At 41.4% G+C, this 16,181-nt stretch overlaps 1 protein-coding gene across 1 annotated transcript; it reads left to right on the top strand.

Moving 5' to 3' along the window:
• Positions 1 to 458: 458 nt before the first annotated feature.
• On the top strand, positions 459 to 14,838 carry T265_00280 (hypothetical protein; the record flags this gene model as incomplete). Its single annotated transcript, XM_009163988.1, has 5 exons — positions 459 to 522; positions 2,806 to 3,522; positions 4,196 to 4,989; positions 9,177 to 9,817; positions 14,627 to 14,838. 4 exons carry the CDS (start codon positions 459 to 461, stop codon positions 9,741 to 9,743), a joined length of 2,142 nt encoding a protein of 713 aa, XP_009162252.1.
• Between the last annotated feature and the right edge of the window lie 1,343 nt (positions 14,839 to 16,181).

Raw genomic sequence — 16,181 nt, 5'->3', positions numbered from 1 at the left:
ATGAAGGATTGGGTCTTGATACAGACAGCCGTATGCTTCAATGGTAACCAACCATGAACGGGGTACGTATACATGTATTTCACTACTCAAGGTTGCTGAAAATTTTTTGACAGCCGACGATCGGCCTCGTCCCTCTGGGGGCTCATTAGGTAGGCTTGGTCCCCAAGTTGACGTGGACCTCATGTTCTATTTGGACTCACATTGCACAAAATTCAACCTATACATGCATCTGTATACCAATTTGGTTTTGAAAGAGACTCACCCGAAACTCAGCAGAATCTCTCGTTGAATCTTGCTCGAGAACACCATAAATAGGAAATTCAGTTGGATTTTAGGTGAGTCTCTCATCAAAACCAAACCGGTATACTGATCACTGTATAAACTGGATGAACCTGTACGTTTGAACAGCAAAAGCAAGCATTTGCATGTCGTGTTGATTTAAAATACCACTCGCAGTAATGGTCCACCCCACAAGGACCCCCCAAACAACAACAGACAAAATTCAGCCACACAGTCCGACCAGTAATTGACAGTGTGCACACCACTCAGACCGGTTACCTGCAGCGTTCTGTGGTATTTATAAATTCATGCAAAAATAATCATGTGGATCCCAACTGGTAGTACTCAGACTGACAGTAACCCCCTGATTTCACGTTGCTAAGTAGTAGTTTGTCCCCACTGAACACAACAAGATTTAGGAGCTAAAACTGTTTTCTGATGGATTTTAGCTGAGCCCCACTGGATTTCAGCCATCATAACACCGGAATATTTGAATGAGCTTTCTGCAACATATGCATGGTAGCATCCGAAACAGTTCCTGATGTGACGCAGTATGACACTCCCTTTTAATGATAAGCATCAAAGACAGCTAAACGGTGTTTCAGTGTCTGTTTTGTTACTCGTTGCTCTACCTATGGCGGAGCTCGAGCATATGTGATCACAAAATTTATTTGGTTGACTTGAAATCTAGTGAAGGTAACTTGATCGTATATCTAGGGTACAACCCTGCTTTGCAGATGTACATTAAGTAGTAGTATCCTCCAGCTGCGTGCAAATATGAACAAGACTACTGGAGCTGTGATCCATTATCTGTCATGCTGAGACTGAAAGATGTATTTTAAAATGTGTATATGAAAAGGTGACCGCATATAACCCAATATGTCAACTTCTTCGGTTCATAAAACAAACGTAATTTAGTCAGGTGGCTGGCTCAGAGAACCCGAAATATTCTCATCGAACAGTCTTGACTCTGAAAGTGGTCCTTCAACGGATGTCTTATCCGGACAAGTTTATCGACAGGAAAGGCCAGGAGAAAGCCAGTAACAGTCACACTGAGGAATAAAGAGCTATTTCCATAATTGCACTTTACTGTTTGTGGTTTTTGGGAGGTGATCATCAGGCGACTTCTGATGAAAACTCATCGGAATTTCAGGCCACAGAATCAGTTGTTTCAAAGGAAACATGTCTTAGGGAACCACGAGAATATATGCTTCCTTGCTGCAGTGTTAGTGTAATGCTGAGCACGCCGGAGAAACCTCGGATGAGTCTTCAATGGAAATTCATAAATTACTCCAATATATCTAGAATGAGAGGCATCGAAAAAATAAGAAACTCCGCTGTTAAACATAGCTTCGACACAAAACCCGAAGTTGACATCCCGGGTTCCCTGTTCTGTTCAACCCATCAAATCAATGTTTTTGACAGCAACTTGGAAATTCGCCATGTGCCCCACACGATCGTGTCCTGCACAACCAAAACTATTTCCTTCGTTAGCTTTAGTCTTCAAAAAAACATTTATCAGTTATCATGCGATCTCTCGGGTGGACCAAGATCAATCATTTCGCGCGATATGTAAACTACTAAGTAGCTATCCACTGATTAAAGGTACATGAAACCGACTGTCTCTTCTACACTACTCAGTAGGTTTAAGTATGAATCTGTGAGTGATTTGGCCGAAAAGGTAGCCAAAAACTCCATTTTCTAGCAATGTTCGATGAACACATCAAATACTTTACACTAAAAAACTCAGATTGCTTCTCGATATTGTGTCTTGGTCAGGAGACAACTATTTCAGGAAATAGATTCTACATGTTACAGTTATTTCCCTTCAGGGATAAATCCAACACTACAAGCCGAGGCTTTGTCGTATGCTACTCTTGTCGAATTTAGTATGCCCTGCTAAATGAATTTGGGCGGGACGTGAACTTTTGATCACCATTATCGTTATCATTATCATTACCGTCTTCATCGCATTCTGAGCAGCATTGAACTAGCCCTGAAAAATAGCGCTCAGCTGCTATGAAGTCACGGAAAAGGAAAGGATCTACTGCAAAAAGAGCCATTCTTATCCGGGATGAAGGTCAGGTCCTTGAACTAAACAAGCCGGTGTATCGTACTAGTGTAATATATAATCGGTAGGGGTTAGGGGTAATTTTCATCACTCTCGCCTAACACAGTGATAGACAGGCATTGGTTAAGCAGTCCATCAAAGGAGGGCTACCAAGCCTGCTGCTTCTCAATGTTAATTTGGGAGTATTTGGGCGATCCAGCGCATATTGTCACGTCCAGCTAATGCACTTGAGCTTAAGAAGAGATGATTCCAGCACCAACTTTGGTCTGGGATGAAATTCCAAGCGGAACTATTAATTCGTGTTTTAGTTCATGTTTACCTGCTCTGACGAAAAAACGTTTACCGTCAGCGTGCACGTCTCTTGATTAACCACGTGATCAGCCTATCGATCCGTCCAGTTTTAAAGCGACCTGAGACAAAAAGGAACTTTCCTAGTCACCTGCACACTTTCATAGGAAAAACAATTTCTGTCGACGTGGAGGTTGACAGCCACCTTGTGCTTACATACGACAGTACAGAAGATCACTTAACTTCAGCCACCATGGTTCCAACCTTGTCGTATCCGTATTCCACGCACTGTCAGCTATCAGCTATCGATGATATATACAGTGTGGACAGTGGTACTGACTGTATTTTTTCAACGGCAGACATCCAAAACAATAATCAGACCAATCTTGAACGGTATGGAACTATTCCAGACATGTTTCACAAAAGAAATATTTGGACAGAAGGTCTAGAGTGGCCGGAGGAAGAGTTATTCGTGATTCACTCGAACCCACAGGGATTTCAAAGACAGTTTGACCTAAACGGTAAACAGGGGCGGACGGAATTTTTGAAAAATTCACGAAAACATGACTTTGGATTGAAACCCAATATTCCGTTAAAACTAACCATTGGAAAAGGACCGCCGGTCTATGACGCCCAAACCAATGATATATTGGCCTCGATTGGTGATCGGAAACAGAGCTCAGTTGTAAACAATTCAATCAACTATTCCATAGTGAACAGTCAGCTGGTAAAAAAATCTTCTGACCCAACTAATCCAACGGCTACCCTACACGTGGCTATATCGGATCCAAAGCGAGAAAAACGGATTAGAGAGTACCTAAAAAAGTACTTCCCGAGGGAGATTCAGAATATATCTGAGGAAGTCTTTAAACAAGGAAGAGATGGTAGGCTGTTCGTTGTGGATGAGTTGTTTCGTGAACTTAGCATTTCGCTTAAAACCAATTTAAGTGCTTTAGTCTAACCGCCACACAGTTTCGGACAGTATATAAGATCCACCTTCAAGGCAACGGGACTTAAAAGAGTCTCATAAAAGCTATAAGGGCTCAAGAAAATTGTATGAAGCAGCTTCTAGTGGTCTTCAAATGGCTTCGCTCCTAGTGTGAGGATACGTGCTATTTATACTGGGCTGTGACTGTGAACGTAAGGTCCGGCTATCGTTCCAAAGTACATTAGTTAGTGGGGTAGTGCTATTCCTGCTTTCTTTCATCTTTTTAAGACGTATGTCGTAAGAGCCATTTTTCTTTTTACTCTTAGTACAAGCGATAATTTGGTCCAGAATTGATGTCAGCTGATTTTCGAGATCCACGAAGTCACACAAGATCAAGCGAACACACCTTGTGGTAAAATCTGGCTACCAGAAAGATGAGGTTCGGTCTTTAGTCAAGCCAGGATGTGACATTTCCAAATGTTTTCAAATTGGAGGCAATCTGATGTAAAATTCACATTCTTGACTCTCCTGAGTTGTTGTTTATTGTTCGAAGTGGATCTACTCATGGGATTCACCTTACTGCTAATGTATAACTTTTCATTCATTGTGTACCCGTCTTTACCATTCAGGTTGTAATGAATCAAAAGGTGTGTGTCAGGGGCCCTGTTCCCAAAGAATCAAAGATCCCCGACCAACTCGCTTCACTCGTTCCCTAGAGCGAACTGTTTGCTTTGAACCTCTACTCCGAACGATATCCAAGCATAGGTTGAACGCATCGGAGAAACAGTCGGAACGGGAGCTTCGTAAACCGGAACGGCAACAACAAAAACTGACAAATGTTTATGTTGTCCACAAAAAGCTCACAGAAAAGACCCAAGATTCCAATGATCCCAAAGTGCGTCGTCATAACAGAGTAACTATTGCTGCACGACATTCTTCTGAGACTCTTGCCAATGACAAAAGGGTTGGGTTTCGAGATAAAACAGCAAATAGGATACGCCGCTCAAATCTAGGGGATCTAAATACCACCGCTAATTCGGAAGAAAATAGGAAAAGTGTAAAATGCTTGCAGTCAACCAGTGCTCGGATGGAACCCACAAACTTACTAAAAACAATTTCGACAAAATTTCAGTTAGAGAAACGGACCTATTCTACAACACCGTTGCCCAAACAAAATGGCACGGTATTTTGTGAAGAACGAACAAGAAATTGCGTTGGAGACCTGTCACTTCCCGCCCTTGGAACTATCAAGTCAAACGGTTTCGCTGATAAAATTTCACAAGTTAACAGACTGCAGGAGAAATTGGAGAAAATCCGGAGACAAATAAAACAATTACAGAATTACAACAATGTGGGAAGAGTCTTCTGCATGGCTGATACATTCATTAGGATTTTGTGTGCTCAGTTAGCACCGCACATTCTAGTAAGCCCTTTTCCAACGTTACTACGGTTTTTTTATGAATGTAACAGTCAGTGGACTGTATTTTGTAGTGCAGGTTTCTAAGTTTCTGTCCCTACGTTTTGCACCTTCTTGCGGATTCACGGCGTTGTTGTGAATATTTTCTTTTCGGATCCATACAACACCTTTGCTCTCACCAAAAATAAACAGTGTGCTATCGAAAAACCTCCCAAGTCATTCAGTACCCTTTATCAACCTAATAAAATGACCCGAACATTAAGTACTTCAAAGAAGCCTTAAAAGGTCCTCAAAAAACTGGAACTTGCGTACAATACGCAAGGCTCCAAAATAAAAGCGATTTAAAACAAATCTAATTTAAAATAATAAAAACAACACAGTCATCCACCCTGGATAAAAGCTGAGCCACCGAAAGCCTGAATAAGAAACACTTGTCGGCAAGCACGGTAGCTGCAGTAAGGTTATTTGCGTAACTATCCAGTCTCTTAGCTTTGAGGTTGAACATCTTTTGTTGCACTTTTCTCTCCTCTCATCTTCTCCCTTATGTATCCATATGTCATAACTCTGTGAAACCCTGTGGCTAATTAGTGTTAGCACAAACGAATTTGTCTTGATAAACCTAAAGAATCAAAGTTTAGTTACGTTTAAAAACAAACTACTCTTGTGAAATACCAAATGACATATGATGTGATAACCAAACAGAGTTTCCCTTCTCCCTTTTTAATAGGTTCCCACTTACAGAAGAGCCCGTGTATTCTATTTAAACACGTATTCATTCCCATGTTCACGGTGATTTCGGTGATCTGCCTGAAGATGTTATCCTGACAACAGGAAAACCCTGAACCACAGGCATCAGCTAACAAGCTAGTCCTCAGTTGTTGAGCATGTGATTGCGACCTGTTGTTTATGGCCTTCGCTTCCAAAATCGAAGTACCGCTCCATTCATAAAGTGGTCTTGCAAAATCACCACATAGGCCTAGTGGGTGCCTCAAACCATCCGTTTCGAATTGTGCTGCACGGAACTTTGGGAAACTAAATAAGTGTATAGCTAAACTGAAAATGCTGCCTGGATTCCACTCACTATGTCCAATCCCTATCATGTGCATGATTGAATCAGTTCAAACGTTTGAAATTACAAGTCATGATAGGAAAAGTCAGTTGCATTGAAATACTCCGTATTACTGGATGAGGAACCCGAAAAAGGGCTGATCAACGAGTCCTCAAGCATGTGTGTTTCTCTGCATTTAAGCCACACCCTAATCTGCTTGCCAAAATCAGATTTCCGCCAACACTATTTCCTGGGGTATCCTTTCTTATAACTAATACTTAGCCATCTCATTCCCGAATCGCTAGTGAAAGAACATGAGGCACATATGAAACGTGCTTTTCGGATAAAATTAAAATGAGCTGGTCGCTCCGTTGCAGAACCATTTTGTGCCCGGATACCATGCCACTCAAATGAAGCGGTCAGTAAAATCGCTACCGAGGAAGTTGCCTCATGTCTCACATGTGAACTTGAGTTCATATTCATCCATTTCTGTCTAACCTATCAACACTTGACGTTTGTCAGTGCCATTAGTAAGCTATTCGTGTGCTTTCACAACGAGCCGGACGTTGATGTTTCCCAGAAAATCAAAGATTGTTAGTATTTAACTGAGACAGGAAGAGAATCCGGGAAACCCTAGGTATGGATCTGAGTAACTAAATTCAAATGCTCATGTTGGACGTGAAGCAGCGTCCTGAGTAGCTTAGTTGGTAGAGCACTCACTCAGGATGCGGGAAGCTGTGGGTTTGAATTCTGTCCAGGAAAACTGTGTTTACATCCGCATAGCGTATAATCAGGACCAAGTTCAACGTCTCCTAAATCCCCCAGTCTCCAACATCAATTATTTGCAATTCATTAAAAGAGGAAACTTCTGCGTTCACAACTGCTCACTATGTAAACATAACTTGGAGTCCAGTAAAATACTTGATATGTTGCTAAGAGTCATCACTAGCAGGCAGTAAGTGGTACTGGTATCGTCGAAAGTGGTCCCTTCATAAATCTACAGTTTCATTATGATGTTTCTCCCCTTGAACAAAGTGGCATTCGTTCGAGTTTTTCGGCTACTGACCGCAGTCTAAGACAACACAATAATCTATTCTTCGTCCAGTGTACTCGCGATGCACCCAAAATGCCTTCTCTTAACAGAAAAAATACTACGGAACAATAGAAAATTCTTTAAATTAAGATACGAATCACAAGAAGAGGTCGAGTAGGGAACTATTTAACACCACCTCAGATCCAAAGAAGAGAGTCTGTGACTGACACACAGCACTGCATAGCTACTAACTTTGTTTCCCACCTGTGATAGCAATACAGAGGTGGCAAAACACAGCTTCGTTTGTTGTGCTTGTTAAAGTAGCAGACCTAATTTCATGGAGTAATTAGAAATCCGGTCATCGAACACAATAATTTTGTGAGTAAATGCTAATGGGGATGGTGGTTAGTTTGTCCTTGCTCAGATCGCATGCCTTACTGTGTATGTTCAAAATTAAAAATCAAACGCACAAATGAAAAAAAATATTCACATTTTGAGAGTTTACTTTATAACATACTACCTACAGAAGAGGGCTAAGATAAAATAAGTACACTTCCCGCTGCCCAGAGGGAGTTTGGAAATCTGTCATTGTATTTTGTTTTAAGATTTTTGGCTCAAGAGATCTTGTTTGTCGTAAATTTTGCTGGAATCTTCAAAAATCACAGGACATATCTTCAAAAAAATGCGGACAGACGAAAAAAGCTTCTGATTCCACTATTTTATTGCTATTGCACTATGACAATTTACTGACGCCTGATAACAACAAGGATACGGCAAATTATTTTTGGGTGGAAATATGGTTCTGAAAACGCGGTTACTGAATCAAAAGTATCCTTGGGCTACAAAAAAGGATTACAAATGCTAGTCTGAACATATCATTCGAATATCGTCCTTTGGTTGTTCTTGGCCTCAAAAACAGGCTTCGATTTCCACGAAAGCAACTACTCATAAGGTTACTGAAAATTCTCCGAGTCACATGACTATCCTTGGGCTACAAAAAAGGATTACAAATGCTAGTCTGAACATATCATTCGAATATCGTCCTTTGGTTGTTCTTGGCCTCAAAAACAGGCTTCGATTTCCACGAAAGCAACTACTCATAAGGTTACTGAAAATTCTCCGACGTCACATGACTATTTTGAACCTCTTGTGGGTAATCAGGTAGGCGCCGTCCCTAGAATTCCGTAAACTTTATGTTCTTATTGTACCTAAAGTGCACAAATTTCGACAAATACACTCAGTTGCATACTAATTTGATACTGTGCCCACCGAACAACAAGACGGCCTTTGTGAAGCGCATGCAATTGAAGAATATCAGTCGGAATTCAGGTTGGTCTCCTGTGGAAACTTAATTTGTGTGCAAATGAGTGTATTTGTTGAGGCTTCCGTTTCAGCTTAAACTTCCCTTTTTGATGCAGGATACTTGACACATGCAACTTTGCATCTATTTAAGTAGATTTCGGAAAATACCACAGCCTCTTGTTTCATGCGATGTGAACCGCCAACATTTCATTTCCTCAGCATCTTGTTTGGCAAACAGCTTTAGCACATTTGATATATTTGGCTTGTTGCGTAAATGCTGCACAAGGGGATTCCGTATGAGGTTTTTGTCAGAGGCCGAGAGAACTTCAGGTGGAGTATTGATCTCAGGACTTTGTAAGTAGAGACAATTAATTCAACCATTTTTAATGCATTGCTCACAGTTGGTTAGATCGACGATCTACTGACCTATCTCATTCTATTCTGTTCGACCTCAGCGGTTCACTAATGTGACGGGTTTGTCAAGTCATACTTTGGTCGCATCCTCGGCTCAGTGAGATTGTTTTCCCCTGCCTAATTCCATTAGGCTTCCTTATCCTCCTGAAGTTTGTAAATGCATTTTGCATTTACGAGGAGAAATTCATCCTGATTCTCTTTCATGAAAACCATAGGATAAGATGTTTTTAACACAATAAGAATAAACGACTCACCTTAAAAAAATGAAAACATATCACCTTGAGATTTCCACTGAGGCAAAAGGCGCAGTAGTACTAAATGGTTCCTTCTCAAGTAAGTCTTAATTTTTATCCCGGACTTTGACTTTACGCTCTTCTCTTGTAATAAACAATTCAGAAAGCTGCCGTCGAAACCCCCTGCTACCCAGATTTGAGGTCAAAGAACAGGAGATTTGCATCGGTGAATTTGATTGCCTTGCCACGATCTTTTGTGGACAGCATCTTGCAACTCAAGGCCCCTTGGAAGGACGGTAAGAAACACCTACCAAACCGCAAACCTGTGAAGCGCTTGTGTCTGAAAGAGGAAACCTCCGCGATCTCAATTCTCGATGAAGAGTCTGAGTCGGTATGTATCACCAAACTGGACGTCTCGGACGACAACAGTTCGCAATCCGCATTATTCAAAGAAACTTCTGTTCATCCGCAGATGGCCACATCAAGAGAAAGTCAAAAGACCGAAAAATACCACAGGGGCCGAATTGGGAAACTCTGCCACCTGATGGCTTTGCCGTCGTGGGAACAAAAATACATGGGTCTTAGAAGAAACAAACGAATTTCAAGTGCCATCATGCTTGCATGGAAAGATACATGTGCTTTCGGTAAATCTCACTCGGGCTGGCTCAGATACACTGCACAAGGACTTATAAAACGCCGAGACAGACATAACAAGGATAAGAAAAAGTAATACATGCTGAAAAAAATTGGCGGTGGGATGGAGGAGGAAGTTTCTGAAGTTGTGGTGTTGTTACGACCGTCAAGGTACGTTAAAGTGTGCTCATTTCTAGAATTCCACACTCTATCTTTTGCGCATATTGCTCACTTCAAATTGACTGCGTGGATTCCCGCAAAAATAAGGGGTAAAAGGTGTTGTGTTAGCATAAACTTTCATGTGGGAAACTTGCGTTTACCTACCTACTTATTTGGAAAACAATTTGTGTGGATAGTGTTTCCTCGGCTTAGTAGAAGAGGCTGTTTTATTGTTTTTATTTATGGTACTGTCTTATGACAACAACTTTCAATAGTCGTCAGCTCCAAATCACTTCGTTGAGCTTTTGCATACTTTTTGATGAACCAGTGGTTTGCGGGATTTTCGGATCATTAAGCAGTTCACTCGGCCTTCATCTCTTGATTCAATCTCAACCCTCCGCAAGTTCTCCTGTGGTGCAAGTCAAGAATATGACGTAGCACACACATGGATGTATACAGTTTACAATTACTGTCGTTCTGAGAAGGCGGAGTTGAGCGGCGAATGGGCGACAAGTTTAGCTGCTTGGAGTCAGACATGACTGATTGTATGGATTGTAGGTATGGTGTCCTATAAGAGCATTGGATGACTGACGTAATAGATAATGCATTTCCGATGAGGATGTGGCAGTTGTACGATAGAACGGGAAACAGAAGTTTACTGCAGCAGAATAAAACGTAACTCCATAGGAGTTCATTTTGGTAACTAGTGGGTGAGTTTGTAGTAATCACAATCACCCAGCTACTGTTTCAATGAAAGTAGTACTGTCTGGAGTTCAAGTTTTCTCATTCAATAGCATACCGCTCACCTCATATCAGACAGCTACGCAGTGCGTGAGTTTGTCCAGGTATTATAGTTGGTCATAGAATGATATAACCCCATCACTTACATTCACTCGGCTATACTGTGTAACGGCGTTAATTATGGTGTTCAAGAATAACGACAGTGGATCAGACTCCTAGATTTAGTGGGAAGGTTGACAACTATCCTGTCCTTCGACCAGTTCCCTTTCAGAAGTATACCTCCTTTACATGCACAATATCATACAGCCTTAAAGCTCGTTGACATGATTTAAAAAGGAACTAAATCAAACTGCAATCCTATTCACCGAACTCACAGGATGGATTCAGTCAAAAAGTCAAACAAGTTTCTTTACAAGTGTTCGTTCTTGTGAATTACCAGGCATTCGAGGATAGCCTCATCTTTTTCTGCTTGATTTTCCTGGCGGCATGCCATGGCGTAGTTGCTCTAATGCGGAAGGTTATTTAAGCCACATGCTGGTGATATTGAAAACCAAACGTAGGGAAACCCCCTCATACTAACAAACGGCAACAGTGCCATTGGCTCATCGAACTACTGTTGGTATAGTGCTAATCCAAGGAAACCCTTCATCTTACTCAATGAAAAGCTTTCTAAGATATAAAGGGAAGAAAACCTAGCAATACGACAGCCTCTGCACATTTTCCTGAGCTATTTCTAAAACGCACCAGTAGAACCAGCACACAAGACCATACAGACAAGAAGTTAATAAGATCTCTCAGGACATATATTGTTGATCGAAAAGTTTGGTGACCAGCTATGAGAGGTGGAGTGCGAAGAATGCTTGCTCAAATCCACCGGAAATTTATTACTCCAGAAAGATTTCTGGCGTTGGTATTCGACCAGGCGGCTGTTGGTCTGTTCGCCGAGCTTGACAATTGATTCGCAAACGTTTCGTCATCATTCGAGGAGACATCTTCAGTGCTTTTTTGGGTGTTCGCATTTATGTAGTTTACAAAGAGCAGCTGTTGCGCTGTAACCTGACTGGCCATTGACAATCATTGCACATGGATTCTGGTTGGTCGGATAATAATCTGTGTTGGATTATGGTTTGTATTTCTTTCCTTCTGCGGTTACGCTGGTGTTGAAGTTGCCGTCTATTATTGTCTCTTCTGGTTAGTCTGTTCGTGATTTGTATTGCATCGTGGTCGGCTCCCCTTTTGTGCGATTGCTTGATAATGTACCTCCTACTTTTAGTAGTTTCCACTATTTTTGCAGCGTCCTTCTTACTCTTTTGTAGCAGCCAGATGCCAGTACTTCATACTACGTTGTTGCTGCCAACAGTGCTGACGGTTTTCTTGTAAATTGCAATAGAGGAATAGAGTTTGCAGAGGATGACACAAGGTCGAACAATCTTATCAATCGGGGACAATCACATAATTATCCTGGAAACAAGCGGAAATTCATAATGCAAATTCTGACAGAATGGTGCACAAAATACACCGGGGTCACAGGTTCACAGCACACGCAACATTTGATTTATGTCTTCTTCTGCACAGACCTGGTTTAGATCATGAGATTCCTGAGGCCTTAAAGAAAGTTTACAAACGAGGTTTCTAAAGTGTGGTGGCAAAAATGTCAATCTGAGATCAACTTAGGTTGGATATTCGGTGACAAAAGAAGCGGAATTTGGTCAGAGTACTTGGAATATATTTGGGAATAATGTCCTTTTACTGGACTCTCTAGAAAGGCTGGTACTGCATCACGGTTGAACTAGATCTCTAAACGAAGTGAGATTATCTGATGGTAAGAAATAATTGTTCCTTAATCAGTCCTGCGAGAGGAACGTAATTACCAGTATCTGAAAAATCTTGAATGCAGTGATCAAAATAACGTATACTCTGCGCAGCTACTTCAGCTAACGAGGTCCAGGAATATGCCATCATCATCAAAACACCTCTATATTTGCCGTTGAAGTCAAACTGCTTTGCTTCCGGTTGAAATGTGAGAGGGGTTAAGTGTATTCTTAAAAATGGAATCAACATATTGACGGACATAGTACGTTCAGCCGAACTCCTATCGTGGAAAACTTGATCAACTCCAAACCCCAGGCTGAAGTATTAAGTCTCCATCACAAATGAGAGATTCCATTTTCTCTCGTTTCCTGAAACTTCTGGGATTAAGCTATTTACTTCAAGCCTGTGTCTATAACTTGCTTGGACCCACTTGTAAGCTGGGTACCATTTCTTCAGGATTTGAATTTTTAAGTTTTAGTGTTATTGTGTGCCTTTTTAGGTGCCATTTATGCAACGCGTACTGAAGCCGACCGGGTGTTCAAATTGATTGTTATCCGGGTAATCGTCTTTTGCGTGACTGAGCGTGCGCTTAGTACACCAGTTCTGTCACATATGACTATCGCACAAGCATCTTTGTGGTTTTCAAGCTGTCATTTGACACCAAAACCCAACAGGAAATATGAAAATACCAGAACTCCTTGCTCTCAGAAAATTTTTTCGATAGAGAATTTTATGTGGTTTCCGAAATCGAAAACAGTTCGTTGATTCTGCTTCTGAATCGGTTTTTCAAGGGAGTCTTACCTCTCAGTTGGCACAATTCTTGTGCTACCCTACTTTTCCAACAACAGACTCGTTCGAGACCAACGTTACCACCAGAGTATTCTGTAAGTGGGTGAGCTAGAATTGATGCTCGCTCAGGAACTGCGACTGTCCGATGAGATCCTGAAACAGCACTAATGGTCGCCGTCCATCAAAGAGTACCTGACAAGAGTTCCGTCCATATAACACTACAATATCTCGAACATCTTACCAACCGAAGCAAAAGGCGGTCTTTTTGCAGCATACTTGGTTGAGTAATATCACAATCGAGGTAGTTGGCTGAATCTGACGTTATCGCCACTGTATTTTTTCATTAATACAGGATCCTGTTTGGTTGATACTTCTGTCTAGTTATGCTAAAATTGGGATACATTTCAACAAATAACCTCCCTACACTTACATCACAGCATCGAAATTTACACAGAAAAATTAAATCAAGTTAGTGCAAAGTTTCACGTGTGACCACGGCCTCATTTGGCTTGCCAGGTAAAGCTACATAGGCCGAAGTCCACCCGTCCATTGCATGCCAAGGCAAATGACATTTTACGGCTAAGCGAAATTTGGTTGGTGAAATGTTAAAAGCACGACTTCACTGACGGAACTCTATCTGAAATTTATTGTATTTTTCTGGGAACGCTAACAGTGGCGTCATAAGACGGTGGGGTATTACGATCAAAGATTAGGAATGAATATGTTGATAGCCACTCTCACCTGTGACATCGGTCAAGGCGAGTGAACTGTGATTCGAAAATGGACTAAAGACTTGTAGTCCAAGAGGAAGGTAGGTCTTGCAAGAAAATCTCTTCTTATGAAACTAGAGGAAGTGATAGGTGACCTGACCAAACAAGCATACCATTCTGCACAACTCAGAGCTGTTCCTCACTTATCTGACGGCAAATTGCTTCTTTGAAATTCAAGTACAACAATATTGTTGCTACACAACTTTTCCAGGCTAAACATCCGATGAAACAAGACTGAATTCCAAGTAGCCTAGACGCTCTGAACGATGTATCTCGTAAAAAGAGGGCGTCGTACAACTCACAATTACTAAAGTCTTCGTAATATATGAAGAACCGAAGTCGTTCGCTACATCGACTGTCTTGCTGATCGTCCTGTGAAACTAGCGAAAAAGTTTGTCTCCATATTTAACACTGTGACCTCAGAAACATATACACAGATACGGCACATTTAAAAAGCAATAGTTCATTGAATTTTTTCAGTGTGCAAACAGGATACCTGACGTCTGACGAAGGCTTTGAGTTCTTCTCGGAAAGAAGTCAATGGCAGGGCAATTTAAGGTCATCACAACGGCTCCCTCAGACTTTCTAACTGCAGATGACTTGTCACCACATTACCAACAATGTTTTGAGTTCCGCCTCATCCGATATAGATAATACGTAACCACTATTTTCCCTGCCATTGCTTTTTAATTTTCTGCGATTTTTTCAGCATGCGGAAATCAAGCATCAGTGCTGACTTGGAAAATGTTTCTAAACAGCAGAAGCCAGAAGCCCCAGCAACTGAAGAAAATAACTGCTTCACGACTAAATTAAACTATTGGTTGAAACTTGCTTTGACTGTTTTAACACAATCAACATCTTTTGTATTCCATGGATGAATTTTGTCCGAATACAATTTGGTCGAACTTCTTATCTAAAAGCTCGCCTCCTAATTGGCAGGACATTTATGTACAAAAGCTACATTTGTAATGGCAGGTCGTTTATCCCTCATGCTTTCTAGTATTTTCAAATCCGTCAGAATATTATGTACGAGACAGTACTGCTAGGGACGTGCTGTACACATTTCATATTCCTTACGTCCTAATCAAGAGGCAATACGCCGACCTGCAATGTTTGTCACACAGTAGCATGGAGTGGTCAGTAAATTCATTTTTTTCCAATTTTCGAACCTGAATGCAAGTGTGCCTTTTAGCACAGAGCAGGACACATAAATCGTCGACGAGATGCACAAAAAATATTGATGAAGGATGGCTACCCGAAGTGGGGCCACCGAAATGAAAAAGAATTTTCTTCCACTTGCCAATTATGGATGATCTTATACTCGCTAGTATAGTAAGAAAGCAACCTTCCCAAAACAGTAGCTTTGCAGCTGCGTGAATAACAACGACTATTTTTATTGCAACCCTTATAATTCAAACTGATGAGTCGCAGGGCAATACAATGATTTCACCAATGCCATCCATCCATCAGCCCACACACAATGATATTTTAGCTGAACAGAGTGCAATATATATTCCAGCGAGTCACTGAACATGTTTCAGGTGCCACGAACACAGCCTCTGGATTTTTGAGTGATTAGCGTATCTGTGAATGGCTGACTGGGGCCATGGGTACGCTACGGTCAAAGTTTTGTACCCAGTGGATCAAAACCATCTCAACTGAGACACTCAGGATTATGTGCACAAATATCACTGGGTTCGAATGTCTTTTAATCTACGTAGTAACCTCTTAATGGTCATCATCCTTTGGATGTTTTTCACGTGGCTTCTGCTGCGCTTCTAATTTGCACATGTAGGTTACACTAGGACGGCTAGAAATGTGGAACGTGTGTTTGCACCTCACTAACGGTGCCTTATCCCACTTTGATCAAGAACGCAATTTAAATAGAATCAACTGAAAAACCGCACAGATATGCGGTGCTTTTATTGGGTTGCTGCTAAAAACCCAAAAATCTGCATGTACAAACCTGGGCGATGTGACACATTCCACGAAGCCAACCTTCACAGCGATTCGATGTCACGCGGACCCGATATTAGAATGGAGATCGGTAGGGACATCTGCATTTGGGACGTTGTGCAGCGGATTCTTTGGTACTGGCACGGACAAAAGGACTATGTCAAACAGCAGAAGGGGTTTTGGGAACAATGGGTCTGATAAAGAATAACTACTAACGTACAATCGATTATGGCAAACCGTAACAATGCCGGAGCTGCAGGGGATAGTTATAACGGGCGGCACAGAACAGAAAAGGTCCGCGGAGGGAG

The sequence above is a fragment of the Opisthorchis viverrini genome (genome assembly GCF_000715545.1).
Source record: "Opisthorchis viverrini unplaced genomic scaffold opera_v5_2, whole genome shotgun sequence".
Taxonomy (NCBI): Eukaryota; Metazoa; Platyhelminthes; class Trematoda; order Opisthorchiida; family Opisthorchiidae; genus Opisthorchis; species Opisthorchis viverrini.
The sequence above is the reverse complement of the archived record's forward strand: the minus strand, read 5'-3'. Positions and strand labels throughout refer to the sequence as shown.